This window comes from Sphaerodactylus townsendi, linkage group LG05 (assembly GCF_021028975.2).
Source record: "Sphaerodactylus townsendi isolate TG3544 linkage group LG05, MPM_Stown_v2.3, whole genome shotgun sequence".
Taxonomy (NCBI): Eukaryota; Metazoa; Chordata; class Lepidosauria; order Squamata; family Sphaerodactylidae; genus Sphaerodactylus; species Sphaerodactylus townsendi.
In genome coordinates this window covers 133,019,507-133,038,382 of record NC_059429.1, presented here as the reverse complement: position 1 = coordinate 133,038,382, position 18,876 = coordinate 133,019,507, and the positions used below count along the sequence as shown (strand labels likewise).

At 48.8% G+C, this 18,876-nt stretch overlaps 1 protein-coding gene across 3 annotated transcripts in view; it reads right to left on the bottom strand.

The window, feature by feature from the left end:
• HELZ2 (helicase with zinc finger 2) overlaps positions 1-15,699 on the bottom strand; it is a 68,903-nt gene extending 53,204 nt beyond the window's left edge. For all 3 annotated transcript variants that reach the window (XR_007244680.1, XM_048498868.1, XM_048498869.1), the window contains exons 1-2: positions 15,603-15,699; positions 85-1,196 (exon numbers count right to left, since the gene is read on the bottom strand). Coding sequence is in view for 2 of the 3 variants with exons in the window: in XM_048498868.1 (XP_048354825.1) it covers positions 85-1,085 (1,001 nt within the window). In the remaining variant the exon portion in view is untranslated. The remainder of the gene's footprint in view (positions 1-84; positions 1,197-15,602) is intronic.
• Positions 15,700-18,876: the final 3,177 nt, after the last annotated feature.

Here is an 18,876-nt window from a genome sequence, read left to right as displayed (position 1 = left end):
CTTCAGAGCCGTGCTCAAGGCAGCTTACAATTAAAAGATACACAAGGCAGAATAAGAAAGAGTCGCAGACACCGTTGGGCTTACCGTTTACACAAAGCAAAGCTCCTCAGGCCATACGGAGGGGCCCGGTGCTTCCATTGGACCAAGGCGTCTGTGGTGATCATCTGCACGTGCTCCACCGACGAGCAGTGGTTCTCAAAGCTATCCTGGGAGCTGCAAGTAACCAGACATACTCTGCAGTAGAGCTGGACTTCAGGCTGCGCGGGTGGTGGCCCTTCCGGCTTGCCATCCACTGAAGGTGGCAGGAGATCTGAGCGCACCAAACCATGGCTCTGCTCTGCCTCCCACACGGCCATTTCCACGTCACTGTGAGCGTAGCTGCACCGATTCGCCCCGTGCTTGCACGGTTTCCCACCAGAGACATAAGCGCAATAGCTCAGGTTCTTCTCATTTGACGGACAGGGTCGGATTTCCGTGTACTGCTCCTTCATCTTGCCGCTGGTGACCACGTGGACCAGAAGACCTTCCCAGTGCGTGGCACACGTCCGATTCGAGCCCTTCGGGGAGATCGTTGAGGGACTCTGATGGAAGCACAGCTTGCAAATCTCCCGGAAAGCGCCGCCAAACTCGCTCCGGATCTCTTCCGAGACGCTGTCGCGCACAGGCACGGAAAGGCCGTTCGCGAGGCCGCCGGTTTGAGCGTGCCGCACAAAGTTTTTAAGGACGTGCCTCTCCATGCCGGTCTGCCTCTCAAACGTCCACACAATCACCTCTTCTGGGCACCAGGCAAAGCTGCAGAAGTTCCGATGCCGTGGGCAGCCGGAGCCTGCCACGTAATAGCGACAAACTGCGTACCTGGCTGGGTTGGGAAAACCCGGCCTCCTGCCAACCTTCCGCCATCTTTTCCTCCCGCTGCCCTTCGGCCTGGCGAGCAGGATTTCCATCACGCATTTGTGTTCCACCTCCGTCAGCTGATACGTGCTCTCGTTCACCTGCAGGCTGCACTTGGAGCAAGCCAGATGCAACTCCAGCTGTTCCAGGAGGCTCTCCAGCACGGACGGAACCGCCCCATTTTGTCGGGGCATCTTCTGGAAAAGTCCTAGCGAATCCAGGCAACAAAGGGGGGATTTACGGTGGTTTCAGTGCCCGTGGATGCTTGGCGCGAGGGTTTCCAGTTCGGTCCTCATCACAAAATCCTAAAATATGTTTAAAAAAAAAAAAAGAACCAGGTTGAAAGAAGAGACCCCAAACCCCTCCTTCCCTCCTTCTCAAAGGAATATCGGAAGTGCCCTACACAGACACACATCCTTGGTTTGTCAACAGCAGCACGTTTTCACGCTGCTCTCGAGTGAGTTAGGTCTCAGCCTTTCATATGACCTGATCGTTCAAGCAGAGGCGTACCGGGCAAAAATGGCTCCCGGGGCATGACCAGCTCCGTGCCCCCGCCCGGCTCCCCGCACACACACCCATTCCAAAAACCTACTGGGCCCACCCATACTTCTGGGGAGTTACATCATTTGCCTACAGGTCAGTCATGGCAAACCTTTTCGAGACCGAGTGCCCAAATTGCAACCCAAAACCCATTTATTTATCGCAAAGTGCCAACACGGCCATTTAACCTGAATGCTGAGGTTTTAATTTAGAAAAAACCGGTTGGCTCTGAGGCGTGCATTACTCGGGAGTAAGCTTGGTGGTAGTCGGTGGCTTTGCTTTGAAGCAACCGTGCAACTCTTCCAACGGGTGAATCACAACCCTAGGAGGGGTTTACTCAGAAGCAAGCCCCATTGCCAGCAACCAAGCTTACTCCTGGGTAAAGGATCGCACTTTAGTTCTTCGCCTGAAAATACCTACGCTGCTTCCCCAAAACTAGGTCTTAGGTTTAATGCTAATAATCGAGCCCAGCGGCCCAGGCCAGCCTAGATGTGGGGGGGGGGGGTGTGACTCTGTTTTCACGTGCCCACAGAGAGGGCTCTGAGTGCCACCTCTGGCACCCGTGCCATAGGTTCGCCACCACTGCTATAGGTTAACATCCTTCAAAGATGAAGCTGAGAAATGGAAGCTGGTCCGTTTGATTTTGATTATTTTTGCAGATTTCATGGATTTAAAAAATTAATGGCGAGACACTTTCCTCCCCCCCCCCTTCCAAGTAATATGTATTGTGTTTGTAGTTAATATATTATTACTATAACAGAGGGAATTAAGTAAGGGAAAGTAAGACTCCTCTAAATTAAAAAATTTTAATATAGTATTTCATATGCATTGAATGTTTTTTTTTGTTTTCGTGTTGTGTATTCGATTTGGAGGGGTTCTGTTTTCTGTATTTTGATATTTTATATACATGAGAAAATAATAATAAAAGAAATATTTTTAAAACATTATTTGAAGCTACATGTTCATCTAGAAACATCATGACTAGTAAGGGTTACTCAGTAGCTAGTTAAGGTTACTCAGTAGCTAGAGAAAAGGAAAGGCACACTCCAGATGGCTCAGGCTAGTCCTGTGGTGGCGAACCTTTGGTTTTTGTGTATGTAAATGGTGAGAGTTTTCTGGGAACCTTCATCATCTTGAATCCCGTTCACCAAGCCTCTGGAGTCTTCAAAAGCCAACCACCAGCAACGAAGAATTGGCCTTGGCAATATCAGTAGACTGTAAATAGAAGGACTCGAAAATGCAAACTTAACAGGACTGTGAAGTGTAAATGTTCAATGTTTTCAAAGGGTTATTTGTTAAGAGAAGTAAACTGTTTTGTTTTAAATTTAGTTCTTTGCAACTCCTTCCAAGAACTGCCCCACAGAACCCACAGAAAGAGGTTACACTGCCTTTCAAATATTTTTCTGCCTGTTTTGTGAATGCAGTTACCAATGCTGTTGACTTTGCTTACTTTAGAATAAAACAAAAATATATTTTATTCATATGGAGTGGACTGTGTGGTGTTTGGTTCAGAAGGGACTCACGCCTTGAAAGACCCTGAGAAAACGTCTCGGGTCTTTTTACACGGATTGTTTCCATGGGTTCCAATCGCTGCCTGCACAGATGCACGTGGACGCAAAAACAGGAAAGCAGACTCCTTTATCCCAACCGCAACCGGTTATACATTTGTTGTGCACAAGGGACCTTTGGTTGGCGAATGCGCCCCCCACACACACACACAAACGCACACACCTCAAGCCAAAAAAATAACCTACTTCAGAGTATCCCTCCAGAGATCCACAAAGGGAGAGGCAAAGATCTAGCCTGCCGGCCAGGTACCAAACAAAGTTAACCTTTGAAAGACCCAAATCAAACATCTGCTGCCTTGTCCCAGAGAGATCCACCCCTCAACCTTGTCCCAGAGAGATCCACCCCTCAAATCAAACATCTGCCTTGTCCCAGAGAGATCCACCCCTCAACCTTGTCCCAGAGAGATCCACCCCTCAAATCAAGCATCTGCTGCCTTGTCCCAGAGAGATCCACCCCTCAAATCAAACATCTGCTGCCTTGTCCCAGAGAGATCCACCCCTCAAATCAAACATCTGCTGCCTTGTCCCAGAGAGATCCACCCCTCAACCTTGTCCCAGAGAGATCCACCCCTCAAATCAAACATCTGCTGCCTTGTCCCAGAGAGATCCACCCCTCAACCTTGTCCCAGAGAGATCCACCCCTCAAATCAAACATCTGCTGCCTTGTCCCAGAGAGATCCACCCCTCAAATCAAACATCTGCTGCCTTGTCCCAGAGAGATCCACCCCTCAACCTTGTCCCAGAGAGATCCACCCCTCAAATCAAACATCTGCTGCCTTGTCCCAGAGAGATCCACCCCTCAAATCAAGCATCTGCTGCCTTGTCCCAGAGAGATCCACCCCTTACAAACATTTTTTCCCCTTTCAACAGCCCAGACTTGATAAGAGTGCCTAAAGGCTTGTGTTGTTACAGATAAGAGTGCCTGAATTTTTGGTTTCAGTTCCTCATTGGGCTCCGTCTCAGACTCCACGTGATGCTCAGTTTATTTTTTTTAAATGCAAAGGAGCTTTGGACAGCTCAGCAAGGGGGGAGAAGCTATTTAACTCTTCTCCACCTTCTTGCTTGGTTGATTCCCACCCCCCAAACTGGAAAATCTTTGGGGTAAACACGCTGAAAAGAACTTTAAACAGAAAAGAACTTTTAAGACTCACCCTAAAGGAATTACGTGGGTTTTGTTTTCAGTTTTTTTACCCGGCAGCAACCAAAACAAACACTGAACAGGTTTTTGTTTTTCAACAGACAAAGGCCACAATTCCCCCATAGAAAAAAGTGCTACGTTTGTTATAAAGACGAAGTGAATGATCCCAAAACCGTGAGCGAGCTTTGGAACGCCCTAATTATGGGACGCAGTTCTCAAGTTACAAAGATCGGATTGCCCAATCTACGTTGGGAAATTCCTTTGGACCTTTGGAGATGAAGCTGGGGGAGAAAAGGATTTGAAGAGGACCGGGAACTCAGCGGGGTACAATACCATAGAGTCCACTCTCTAATACCATAGAGTCCATTCTCCAAGGCATCAATTCTCTCCAGGGAGACTGATCTCTGTTGCCTGGAGATCCACTGCCACTCTGGGGCGTTTCGAGGCCTTGCCTGCAGCTCGCCAACCCTAGCTGCAATTAGAAAATAATTATGGGCTTTCTCGGCTTTCAAAACAATGGAGGGGAAGTTTCTTCCCATGAAAGAAGGCAGCTGACAGTTTTCAAGTTTTCCAGCTGCCAGCTCTGTGATACAAATAGAACTTTGCATGTTAGGTGGTTCTGAACACACGTGAACACCATCATGCGGCTTTCTGTTGAGTCAGGCTATTGTTCCATCAAAATATTGCCAACTCAGACTGGCAGCTGCACTCCTGGGTCTCAGGCAGAGGTCTTTCCTGCCACCTACTGCCTGGTTAGGGAGCAGCAGTGGCGTAGGAGGTTAAGAGCTCGTGTATCTAATCTGGAGGAACCGGGTTTGATTCCCAGCTCTGCCGCCTGAGCTGTGAAGGCTTATCTGGGGAATTCAGATTCGCCTGTGCACTCCCACACGCGCCAGCTGGGTGACCTTGGGCTAGTCACAGCTCTTCGGAGCTCTCTCAGCCCCACCTACCTCACAGGGTGTTTGTTGTGAGGGGGGAAGGGCAAGGAGATTGTCAGCCCCTTTGAGTCTCCTGCAGGAGAGAAAGGGGGGATATAAATCCAAACTCTTCTTCTTCTTCTTCTTATAATACATTTTTATTTTCTCAACATAAGACATATACCATTGTACACTTCCACACCTGCCATTACGTTAACACAAAATGAAAAGAAAAATACAAAAAAGAATACAAGAAAAATTAAAACATAAATTTTGCCATAACTAAACACAACCTAACAGAACACCATAAACTTCCCATTATCTCATAATCCCTTCAACATTCATGCATCTATTTAAAATCAATCAATTCATCAATTGCACCCTGTATCATTAGTGATATTCTAATTCATTCTGCTGTTTCCTTTTAGATCTCAAATCCTGCAAATTATTTCTCTTCTACTCTATTTTTACAATAGATAATCCGTAAAAGGTTTCCAGTTTCCTGCAAACTTCTCTGCATTACTATTGTTAATTTTGCTATTTCTGAGTCTTTTGTGACTTTCGACGGTTGTGTTTCAACCAGAGATGCTGGGCATCGAACTTGAGACCCTTTGCATGCAAGCCAATGTTCTACCATGGTAGAAGAACAATCTGGATTTAGACCCCGCTTTCTCAGCCATAAGGAGTCTCAAAACAGGTTACAAACTCCTTTCCCCTCCTCTCCCCACAACAGGCACCTGGTGAGGCAGGTGGGGCTGAGAGAGTTCAGAGGAACTGGGACTGGCCCAAGGTCACCCAGCAGGCTTCATGTGCAGGAGTGAGGAATCAAACTCAATTCTCCAGCTTAGAGTTCACTGCTCGTGTGGGGGAGTGGGGAAACAAACGTGGTTCACCAGATAAGCCTCCACAGCTCGGGGAATCAACCCCAGGATGCCAGGTTGGAGTCCACAGCTCGGAGCCACTGCATCATGCTGGCTCTCACCCCTCCTCGAACCCCACACTCCCCAAATCTCCAGGGATCTCCCAACTCCGTGTGGCTACTTTACATCAAACTCGCACTCCTGAAACCAAAAGAAAAACACCACCCCAGCCGAACAGCAAATTCAGATCTCCCACAAAGGCCCAGATCCCTGAGTCACCAACCACGAGACTCAGCAACAGGGCGTGGCAGGCACACAAAACATTTGTTTGCAAAACCCCAGAGTCTGTGTTTGTGACGGACTTTGCTTTGTCATCCTGCGAGGTGACTCAGGCGGCCCGCAGGCACATCTGGACCTTCAAGAGCTCAAAAAGAGATCCTCTGAAGGCGCCAGCCACAGATGCAGGCGAAACGTCTTCCTATTTGGATGGGATAATCAGTAACCCACTCTCGGGAACTGGTGAGAACCTGCTGGATCCCAACTCTGCCTGAAACCCTTCGACAGCTAGGCATCTCAATTTAAAACCTCAATCGTTCAGACATCTATAGTGAAACCGTCCTGGCAGTATAAAGTCCTTGGGTTTCCCAATATAAAATACACAAAACCCCAGCCTGCCCTGGCGTGCACTTCCTGATTCTATAAATCTGTCAGTTCCTCATCTGTTATCAAAGGGAGAAGGAAGGGGAAGACCAGAAAACATCTCTGAAGACAAGAAGACCAGGAGGGGGAAAGCAAAAAGTAGAAAGGGGCGAGAAACTGCTTCAGCGCAGGGATGAAGAAGAAGAGTTTGGATTCATATCCCCCTTTTCTCTCCTGCAGGAGACTCAAAGGGGCTGACAATCTCCTTGCCCTTCCCCCCCCCCACAACAAACACCCTGTGAGGTGGGTGGGGCTGAGAGAGCTCCGAGAAGCTGTGACTAGCCCAAGGTCACCCAGCTGGCGTGTGTGGGAGTGCACAAGCTAATCTGGTTCACCAGCCACAGACACAGGCGAAATGTCATGCCACTGGAACACGGCAATACAGCCCGGAAACCCCACAACACCCCAGTGATTCCGGCCGTGAAAGCCTTCGACAAGACATTCTCCAGGGTCTCTTTCACACGACTTATCGCCTGGACCTTTTAGCTGGAAATACTGGGGACTGAGCTGGGTATCTTCCGGAGGCTGGACCACTGAGCCTCAGACCCCTCCCCACAGCCCCTTCTGCCCCCCCCCCCCACCAGCAGCAGCTTCGGCCGGTGTGGCATCTTCCGCCACTTTGATCCGAGCCGGCCTCTCCCAGACGCTTCCTTCTTGACCGTCACTCCAATTTCACTTCCCGGTCTCGATCAAGGAAGCGGTTCGGAGGGCTCGGCACCAGCCGCAAATATTATAAACAATTTCTCTGTCGCCGAGACTAATTCCAAACAGCCACTCTTACGTAACGGTAGCCAACCCGCGTGGGACAACAGAAACAACCACAGCTGATACCTAGGCTTATTCGTGTCATTTATAATCCATCCTTTCCTCAGTGGGATGCCAAAGCAGCTGATGCCTTTCTCCTCCCTCTCTCCCCTGTCTTACCCTCAGAACAACCCTGTCAGCTAGGTTAGACTCAGGCCCCTTCCGCACATGCAGAATAATGCACTTTCAATCCACTTTCACCATTGTTTGCAAGGGGATCTTGCTATTCCTGCACAGTAAAATCCAGCTGCAAAGTGCAGAGAGTGGATTGAAAGTGTTTTATTGTGCATGTGCGGAAGGGGCCTTAGAAGGTGTGACTGGCCCAACGTTACCCAGCAAGCTTCACAGAGTTGCTGTCAGGATAAATTGGAGGAGGAGGAGGAGGAAGTGGAGGAAGAGGAAGAAGAAGAGGAGGAGGAGGAGTTTGGATTTATATCCCCACTTTCTCTCCTGCAGGAGATTCAAAGGGGCTGACAATCTCCTTGCCCTTCCCCCCTCACAACAAACACCCTGTGAGGTGGGTGGGGCTGAGGGAGCTCGGAGAAGCTGTGACTAGCCCAAGGTCACCCAGCTGGCGTGTGTGGGAGTGTACAGGCTAATCTGAATTCCCCAGATAAGCCTCCACAGCTCAGGTGGCAGAGCGGGGAATCAAACCCGGTTCCTCCAGATTAGATACACGAGCTCTTTTTGATAATAAATGTTCTATTGTTTAAAATGCAAAAAGAGACATAGACAGACAATAAAAATAAACACACTAAAAAGGTAATAGGGTATGAACAAGCATGCCCTTGTCGTACGTTAAATTGGCAAGCAAATCTAGTGCTATAATACTGTATATCTCATTCCTACATAATACATATAGTATATTGGAACCCCGAAGGGTCATCCTTTAGTTTCTTGAACATTTCTTAACTTATTTTAAAGAAGAAAAGAAAAGGGAGAGGAAAAGATACAAGAGCTCTTAACCTCCTACGCCACTGCTGCTCCTACGCCACTGTGTGTCTTTGATCCCCAGAAATAAGAACCCCTTGTGGTTGTGGGTGCTAGATTAGGAGGGAGGGGGGTACCTGATTTCTAACCCCTGCAGTCTAGGTACCGCGCTGGGTGATCTTGGACTAGACCTTAACCTTCTCCGCAGGGTTGCTGTGAGGATAAAATAGAGGAAGGGAAAACGATGTCGGCTGCCCTGGGTTCCTTGGATGGAAGGGCAGGATACAAATTAGATAGAAATATTTATGCATTATGTTGATTCTGGCTGTTTTGGGTTTTCCGGGCTGTGGTCTGGTAGTTTTTGCTCCCAACGTTTTGCCTGCATCTGTGGCTGGCATCTTCGGAAGCATGTCAGACCACGGCCACGCAGCCCGGAAAACCCAAAACGGCCAGAAATATGTATCCTTGTTTGTAGAGATTGAGGGCTCAGGAGACACAACCCAGGTGGATGACATAGAACCGCGATGAGCCCATCCGACTTGTGGTCCATTTCACAAGTCATTGGACATTTGTAGTCATGAAGAACTGCCAGATCACTCCACGTTGACTCAAACAAATTCCAGATCCAGCTCACATTTTGCGGCTCTGTGGTTTTCCACACTAAATACAGTCTGCATCTGACCCCACCTAGACAAGCACCATCCAGGAATCACCTCCACCAAGAACCAGACAGATTTGGGGCAGTTTCATTTTTAATAAGAATCCCAGATTCCCAACACCGTTCCGTGAACCCAAACTACTGACCTGAAACAGCAATGTTCATATATTTTGAGCGCACACTCCTATCATCTACTTCAGTGGTGGCGAACCTATGGCACGGGTGCCAGAGGTGGCACTCAGAGCCCTCTCTGTGGGCACTCACAGAGTCCCCCCCCCCCCCACATCTAGGCTGGCCTGGGCCACTGGGCTCGATTATTAGCATTAAACCTAAGACCTAGTTTTGGGGAAGCAGTGTAGGTAACCCTGTTAAGCGCTGTTAAACCCCACTGATTTTCATGTGAAGAACTAAAGCGCAATCCTTTACCTGGGAGTAAGCATGGTTGCTGGCAATGGGGCCTGCTTCTGAGTAAACCCTCCTAGGGTTGTGATTCACCCATTGGAAGAGTTGCATGGTTGCTTCAAAGCAAAGCCACCAACTACCACCAAGCTTACTCCTGAGTAACACATGCCTTGGAGCCAACCTTTTTTCTAAACTGAAACCTCAGTATTCGGGTTGTCTCAAGATATGCATGGCGTAATGGCACTTTAGCATGAAATAAATGGGATTTGGGTTGCAATTTGGGCACTCGGTCTCGAAAAGGTTTGCCATCACTGATCTACTTCAATAAGCATTGTGCAGGCAACGTTGGCGAATGGTTACAGTCACAGACTTTTAACAGGGCATTAGATCCCTGCTTTGATAAATCCTTGCTTAACAAGTTTACTCTGATGTGTTATCTTTCCAGGCTGACCAATGCTAAGTACAGGAGAGGTTTTTCCCTTCTATGCCATATATTTTTTTTTATTCATTCATTCTTCCGATTTCTGAGTCACCCTCCCTCGAAGGGCTCAGGGCGACGTACAGCACAGAGCAGTTGTTCTCAACCTTCCTAATGCTGCGACCTTTTAATACAGTTCCTCATGTTGTGGTGACCCCCAACCAGTGGTGGGATTCAAAAAATTTAGTAACAGGTTCCCATGGTGGTGGGATTTAAACTATGGCGTAGCGCCAATGAGGCTGGGTGGGCACAATGGGGGTGTGGCTGGGCATTTCAGGGGCGGGGCATTGCTGGGCGGGGCTGTGGCAAGGACGCAGCCTCTGCGCCGGTCCTTGGGTGGGAAACGAATGCACGCAGGCGCAGGCTGCCACGCACGCCGGTGCACCTCCTGCTAGGACTGGGGTTTCTTCAAGTTCATGCTGCGCTTACCGCTGAGAGGAGGGCTAAATCCAAGGCAAAAATCACGGCAAAATCACCAATTAGTAAACTCTCGCATCACTGCACCTCAATGGCCATTAGTAACCTACTCTCGGGAACCTGTGAGAACCTGCTGGATCCCACCTCTGCACCCAACCCTAACATTTATCCATTTTACAGATGGAGAACACTGATGCAGAGAGTCTTAGGCGACCCCTGTGGAAGGGTCGTTTGACCCCCAAAGGGGTCCCGACCCCCAGGTTGAGAACCATTGGCATAGAGATAAAAACACAATAGTAACAGTACTTAAAACCCACTATATATAATTAAAACAGAAAAATATAATACAGATGCCTCACCTTGGACATTTATTGAAGGAAAATACACCCAGTCCCTGATTGAAGATGGGACCTGCATCTTCCAAGATGGGAGCATAGAAACGGCAGACCATGTTCTATTTGATTGCAAGATTGACAATCATGTCAGGAAGAACCTGCTATCCCCAATTCTCATCGATTGCCCTCAATCAGAGGAAACATAGACTGGAAACATTATTATCAGATACAAACCAGCAGTTCACTTAGAACAGTGGTGGCGAACCTATGGCACGGGTGCCAGAGGTGGCACTCAGAGCCCTCTCTGTGGGCACACGCAAACAGAGTGCCCCCCCCCCCCACATCTAGGCTGGCCTGGCCACTGGGCTCGATTATTAGCATTAAACCTAAGACCTAGTTTTGGGGAAGCAGGGTAGGTAACCCTGTTAAGCGCTGTTAAACCCCACTGATTTTCATGCAAAGAACTAAAGCGCGATCCTTTACCTGGGAGTAAGCTCGGTTGCTGGCAGTGGGGCTTGCTTCTGAGTAAACCCTCCTAGGGTCGTGATTCACCCGTTGGAAGAGTTGCTCGGTTGCTTCAAAGCCAAGCCACCGACTACCACCAAGCTTACTCCCGAGTAACGCACGCCTCTGAACCAACCGTTTTTTCTAAACTAAAACCTCAGTATTCGGGTTAAATTGCGGTGTGGGCACTTTGCAATAATTAAGCGGATTTGGGGTTGCAATTTGGGCACTCGGTCTCGAAAAGCCTCCCAGAATATCCTGAGTTCATGGGAAGAGAAATGTTGTAAGGCCATTTGATTTATGGGGGCTTTTAAAGGAGATTAAGATGCAGGCTAACCTGATCACGGCCGGCTCTGGTTCCTATTTGGATGGGAAACCACCGAGGAAGTCCAGGAACGTTAGGCAGAGAAAGGCAACAGCAAACCTCCTCTGTTTGGCCCCTTCCGCACACGCAAAATAATGCGTTTTCAAACCACTTTCACAACTGTTTGCAAGTGGATTTTACTATTCCGCACAGCTTCAAAGAGCACTGAAAGCAGTTTGAAAGTGCATTATTCTGCATGTGCAGAATGAGCCTTAGTTTCTTGCCCTGAAAACCCTACTGGGTCTCCAGAAGTCATCTGCGACTTAACAGCGCTTTACGCACACAAACTGCGGGGATTTTCTTGGCAACGAAGGATGCCAATTGGGATTTTACTTCATTTGGGGTTTTCCCTCTATTTTTGGAATTCTGAGTCCCAAGGGAAAAGCAGGGTATAAATATCTTAATTCATAAAAATGCTAAGGAAAGTCCAGGAATGCTACTAAGAGTCACAAGTTGTGTTTGGCAGTAGCTCCGATGAACCGCGTCATCAGGCATTTGGGCAAGAGTACAAAGCCGTAAGAAATGTGGAAGATGAGAAACACAATTGGTAAATAGAGAACCAGTCTGGTATAGTAGCTACAGCAGCGAGGGGATAGTCAAGTCCAAAATCCTTGGCCAGCCCTTCCTCGCAGGGCTGTTGAGAGAATAAAACTAGGGGAGAAATACGTTCGCTTGGAGAAAGGCGGGCTCATGAACATTTTCAACTAATAAACCATAGATTCCAGTCCAGTAGCACCTTAGAAACCGATAAGATTTTCCGCAACATCTCCTTCATCAGATCGAAGAGAACTTTGATTTCCACCTTAAACCCTGAATATATTGGTCTTTAAGGTGGTCCTGGATTCGAATCTAGCCTTTCTGCTGTAGACCAGAACAGCTACCCACTCTGAAACTATATTTAGCCCCACGTTGCATGGAGGAAGGGGTAGATAAAAACATGTTTTTTCTATGTCAAGTACAAGTTAAATCGTCGAAGGCTTTCATGGCCAGAATCACTGGGGTGTTGTGTGGTTTCCGGGCTGTATGGCCATGTTCTAGTAGCATTTTCTCCTGATGTCTCGCTTGCATCTGTGGCTGGCATCTTCAGAGGGCGGAAAATGCCAGCTACAGATCCCCTGAAGATGCCAGCCACAGATGGAGGCAAAACATCAAGAGAAAATGCTACTAGAACACGGCCATAATAGAAGCTCGAAATCATTGTTAACACTTGTTGATCCTTGAGTTCTCAAGACCTCAGGTACTCCTCCCGATAAGTTCGCATGGACTACAATTCCCTGGAATTGTAGTCCAGGAACATCTGGCGAGCCACAGGTTGCAGACCCCTGATCTAACTTATAGGGTGTTGTGTGGTTTCCATGTTGGCAGGGGCTGATGGGAATTGTAGTCCATGTACATCTGGCGAGCCACAGGTTGCAGACCCCTGAGTTAGATCCTTGCATAAAATTTGTCTGCTAAATTTACCCCTCTGTTCATCTTTCAGGTGCCTCAAAACTCAGGAATGTCTGGTTCCATTCCTCTCCTGTAATCTAACCCCCCACCCCAATTCATTCTTGTTGCTGCAGACCCAGCCTCCGCAACCCGGTCCACCCTTACCACCCGGGGCAACCCGAACCTCTGAACTTTGAACCGATCACAGTGGCAGAGAGTCATCTTGCAACAAAAAAAGGCATCAAAGCAACAGGAACCTGTAGGACCAGATATTTATTCTGACCTGGGTTAATTTTCCAAAGGTCCAACGCAGGAAAAGGAAACTAACTACAAAGAGAGTGAAAATAAACAGAACCCTCGTCACACCTTTATTTCAGCAAAAACCTGTATGGATTGTTATAGTCCCAATCTCCCCCCATTTTCAGAGGCAACCAGAGATTCTCCGCTAGAGCAGACTTTTATTTCAGAGAACAACAGAATTAAATGGCCAGGAGGCTCAGGAAAGGACAGGGCTGAAGGCCTCTGGACAGAAAACTACAAACCCTATCAAGAAAAAAAAAAAACAAAGACTCACAAAGCTAAATCTTCCTCTAAACTATAATTCCCTAAAATTACTACTTTAATACTAAGCTGGGACTCCCTAACCATTGAATAATAGACAATACAATAGAGGTATTATTTATTCTCCATAATAATTGCATTTTCGCCTTCTTGTTCCCACGTACCAAGACCTCTTGCTCTTATCCCAAGAAGCAATCTTTTGACTCTCCAAAACCTTTAAGTCTTGGAATTCTTATTGGTCTATAAGGTGCTTCTGGATTCGAATCCTGATCCTGGCGTTTTATGTCCTGGTAGAAGACAGAAGCAACTCACGGCTGCATGGGCCCAAAATCGAAATCCAACAGCAAAACCCAACCTAACACCTTTTAATCTCTAGGATCAAACTCGAACGACGAAAACAGCTCTTCTTGAAAGTTTCTCGAGCTTTCTCCAGAATTCCTTTATAGTGAGAAGCTTAACCGGGTAATAATAATAACATCTGAAGCACTGGTCTCCAGTCCCGGGATCGAATGATGCCAGCCTCTCAGACTCTGCGAGAACTCCCTGTTTATTGTTGCTGCCCCAGACAAACACCGCAACCCCCTTCCCAGCTGAAGTGGATAAGTACACAACACATCCACCGAACACACAAAGAAAATCGCTACTGGGTGGCGTGGATCGAGTCTGGCCAAAGGTCAAGGAGGACAGAGTTGAATCCCGACACCCGTGTCTGAAGGCAAGCAGTGAGATGGGCAGGCTTGCCAGCTTGGGAAATACCTGCAGATGTAGGGGAGGTCAAACCTACGGACTGCGGGGTTTATGGGGAGCGAAGGGGACTTTAATGGGGTATAACGCCACAACCTCCACTTTCCAAAACCGCCATCTTCTTCTCCAGGGCAATAGATCTCTATAGTACGGAGATCAATCAGATCAATCGTAACTTCAGGAGATCTCCAAGATCCACTGGAGAGGTTTGCGGGTTGATGACTGGGGTTGATGACTCCGGGTTGGGAAATACTGGGATTTTTTTTTTTTTTTTTGGGGGGGGGGGGTTAATGAAGCCTGACAAGGACAGGGTTTGGGATGGGCAGGGACTTAAAAAGGGGTGCAGTCCCATAACAGTTCACCTTCCAAAACAGTCAATTTCTCCAGGGGAAGCGATCTCTGTCCCTGGAGATTCGTGGCAATAAGAGATCTCCGCCCTTCACTGGGATGTTTGTAGTAATACCTGCAGATTTGGGAGCTTAAGCCTGCGGATGGCAGGGTTTTTTTTTTTTTTTTTTTTGGGGGGACTTTAATGGGATATAATGCACCAGCGGCGCATTGTTACCAATCTATCAATATTTTGGCCAGATAACAATATCTGCGTAATCAGTTAACCCTACATTTCCAAAATCGCCAGCAAACTTTTTTTTACAGAACTTATAAAAAAAAACCCCTCTAAACTTTATTTATTTAACCGAAGTAACAACTTTCAAAACCTCTAAACTTTTTTCCCCCCCAGAGGTCACAACTTATAAACTTTCCCCTTTCTAAAGGACCGCCATCAAAGCGGTAGAAGACCCCCCCCCCAGATTACGACCCTTTGCCCAATCCCCTTCGCCATCTACCTGGGAGTTTCTCCTAAACTCAGCACCCGCCCGGCAGGAAGGGACCGGGAAGGCAAGGGCCGTTCCCACGTGGCCTTCGGACCCAGGTCTCCCCGCGTTCGATTCCCTGGGCAGCCCTCCCCCCCAGCCCGCCGCCGATCACATGCGTGTCGCGGGGTTTTGAACTCGCGTGTCAAGGGCGGCGATCCTTTGTTTTTCAGCCGGACGCGACCGGCGCGCGTTCTGCCCACCATCAGCTGGCGGCTGCGTTCACACGAGACACGGGCGCCGGATTGGGGGGGGGGGGAGGGGGTTTGGGAAATCGCAGACGGGGAAAGAGTTTTGCCTGGGACCGAAGGATCGACTCCGGGGTCTCAGCCCGGGAAGGGGAGACTCGGATCTCCCCGCGCTTCGTTCAGATCCCGGGTCCCTTCCCACGTGCAAGATAGAGGGAGGGGGACAGGGGGTCGGGGGAAGGGGGGATCTTGGCCAGCGACGCGGATCCGGGGGGCCCAGAGACCCCCGCGCGCGCACACCTACCGCGTCGACTCGGGTCCGGGCGCCGCGCGTCTCTCCGGCACGTGTGAACGCGGCGGTGGGCTCTGGGGGGGGAAGCGGGAGGCGGCGGGCGCTTTAAAAGCCGCTTTGGTTTCGTTTCCCGGCCTGCCGGCCGCCCAGCCTATGACAGCCCTGCTCGGAAATTGCATCAGGCGGCGGGCGAGCCCCGGGGAGGAGCCGCCCAGGCTGACCCGGCCCATTCACACGAGCACGCCCCTTTCCCGTGTGCGACCGCCCCCGCCCGGCTCAGCCGGCCCGATCGCTTGCCTGGAGGGTGCCCCGGGGCACGTCAGGACGGGCCATGCAAGAGGGGAACCGAACCGGTGTCCTGATGGGGGAGGGGGGGGGATGGTGGCCAACCTCCAGGTGGAGGGCGGAGATCTCCCGGAATTGCAACTCCAGACTGCCGGGATCTCTGGAGGAAATGTGTGCTTTGGAGAGGGGACTGAATGGCATCACTGTTATACCTCCTCCTCCTCCTCCCGGGGGGGGGGGAGGGGGGGTTAGACGAGATCATAGGTGGTCTTTTTGGGGGGAAGGGAATAGATCATAAGTGGTCTTTTGGGAGGGGTAGACTAGAGGTGGGAGCAGCAGTGGTGTAGTGCTGCTAAGATCATAGGTGGTCTTTTGGGAGGGGTAGACTAGAGGTGGGAGCAGCAGTGGTGTAGTGCTGCTAAGATCATAGGTGGTCTTTTGGGAGGGGTAGACTAGAGGTGGGAGCAGCAGTGGTGTAGTGCTGCTAAGATCATAGGTGGTCTTTTGGGAGGGGTAGACTAGAGGTGGGAGCAGCAGTGGTGTAGTGCTGCTAAGATCATAGGTGGTCTTTTGGGAGGGGTAGACTAGAGGTGGGAGCAGCAGTGGCGTTGTGGCTAAGAGCAGGTGCACTCTGATCTGGAGGAACCGGGTTTGATTCCCCGCTCTGCCGCCTGAGCTGTGGAGGCTTATCTGGGGAATTCAGGTTAGCCTGTACACTCCCACACACGCCAGCTGGGTGACCTTGGGCTAGTCACAGCTTCTCGGAGCACTCTCAGCCCCACCCACCTCCCAGGGTGTTTGTTGTGAGGGGGGAAGGGCAAGGGGATTGTAAGCCCCTTTGAGTCTCCTGCAGGAGAGAAAGGGGGGATATAAATCCAAACTCTTCTTCTTCTTCTTTTGGGGGGAAATAGATCAGAGGTGGTCACCATTTCGGGGAGTAGACCAGAGGTGATCTCCCGTTGCCTTCCTCTGCAGAGTCTACCTTGGTGGTCTCCCTTCCAAATACTGACCCTGCTGAGCTTTCTGGATCTGCCCAGATCAGACTATAGGATTCCACCTCCCCTCCCCAGCCCCTCTGGCTCTTGGGCATCAAGGCTGACTAGACTCTCTTTGCAGCAGGCCCAGCGACCCTATTTATTGATTCCTTTTCCTTTGTGGATACTTCCTCTTTCTCCCCTAAGCCCAGTACGTAGCTCAACCTCTCCTCTGGTTTTTTCTCTTTACAACAACCCTGTGAGGTGGGCCAGACTGAGACCATGTGACCTGGTGCAACATCACCCAGCAAGCTTCCTTTCTATCTGCTTTCTCCACATTGTGCCGCATCGTCATTTTGCAAACCGTGATCACGCCCTTTCCCCTCAGTCATCTGTTTCTTAAAACTAACTGGATCCAAACACTTTTTTTTTGCCTTTTCTCGTAGCAGAGATGCCTTTCCTAGAAGAAAAACCTGCATTGAGTCAAAGTATCCATTAAATTACAACAAAGTCAATGTACGTAAGAACTTATACTTGCATATTTAGCCTCCATGCAGGTTTTTGTTATTATATACCGGTATGTATATACTGATCTTGGAAGCAAAGCAGGGTCGGCCCTGGTTGGTAGTTGGATGGAAAACCACCAAGGAAGTCCACTGTTGCTACACCTTTCCTGTCCTGTTACCGCCACAGGAAAATAAACAAATATTTTCCAGAAGTCAGGTTGCCTGGCTACACTGGCTCCATGCCCGGACGCGGAGACTTCTGTAGTTCAGAAGCCTCCATAAGGCTCACAGAGAACGTATATGTATCCCTATGCCAATGTTATGTGATTTCCCTCTTGTCTATGCCTTTCTAGGATGTAATAAGAGCCATTTTTAGAGTTGAATTTAGGATTTTCTTACTGTTTGGGATTTTAGTTTGAATAAGTTCTCCAGTTAAGGTTTTGTTCTTGTGAGGTTTAAGACAGTTTTTCCTATAAGTATATGTGTTTATCCCTTTAAGCTTGAGGGAGCAAACTTGTTTTCTGCTGCTCCAGAGACTAGGACAGTGATGGCGAACCTTTTTGAGACTGAGCGTTACCGCCAGGAAAATAAACAAAATATTTTCCTGAGTCAGGTTGCCTGGCTACACTGGCTCCATGCCCGGACGCGGACACTTGTGTGGTTCAGAAGCCTCCATGAGGCTCACAGAGAACACTTATGTATGCTTGTGCCAATTATATATGGTTTCCCTCTTGTTTATGCCATCTAGGATGTAATAAAAGCCCCTTTAGAGTTGAATTTATGATTTTCTTACTGCTTAGGATTTTAGTTTGACTAGGTTCTCCAGTTAAGTTTAAGGTTTTGTTATTGTTAGGTTTAGGGAAGTCTTGCCTATAAGTATATGTGTTTATCCCTTTAAGGTTTCCCTAACGTTTAAGTTTAGAAATGTTATTTTTGAAATTTGTGTCTGATGGCCAAAGCAGTGGCCAGAAAGGTTTGATATTAAGGGACAAAGAAGTTGGCTCTGGAATGTAGTTTAGACCACAACTTCAGCCCACTTTCTGACAAAGACAACAAAGACCCTCTTTGGACTTTTCCAGTAAATCAAATCTGCTGCCAGGCACTCCCAAAGCGTCCCCCCACCTCGCTGGAAGACGTGCAGGGACCACTCATTGGACAGCGTTTTGAACTCTTCTTTGTTACAGCGATGTTGGGCGGAGCCCCAGGGGATTACTTTCTGCTAAGAGTACAGCCATCTGATAAGGGACTTAGCTGGTGCGGGCAACGAAGCCCACCTGGAATGAACGCTATTCGCTTTCCCGCTCAGCACCTGTGCGAGATCTCAGCTGGAAGATCGCTTTGACAGCTTTAGATTTGTAATCTCTTCTAGAAGTTGTAAATGTATTTTTGGTTCATGCTTGTTGCTTGTTTTGATTGAGAGGCTTTGGGTGAGGGACTTGCCCCCCTCACCTCCCCACCCTTCTCCTGCCCTTTGCCCCTTTGGAAGTTTGGGAATAAAAGTCCTTGCACTGGCGCTGCGTA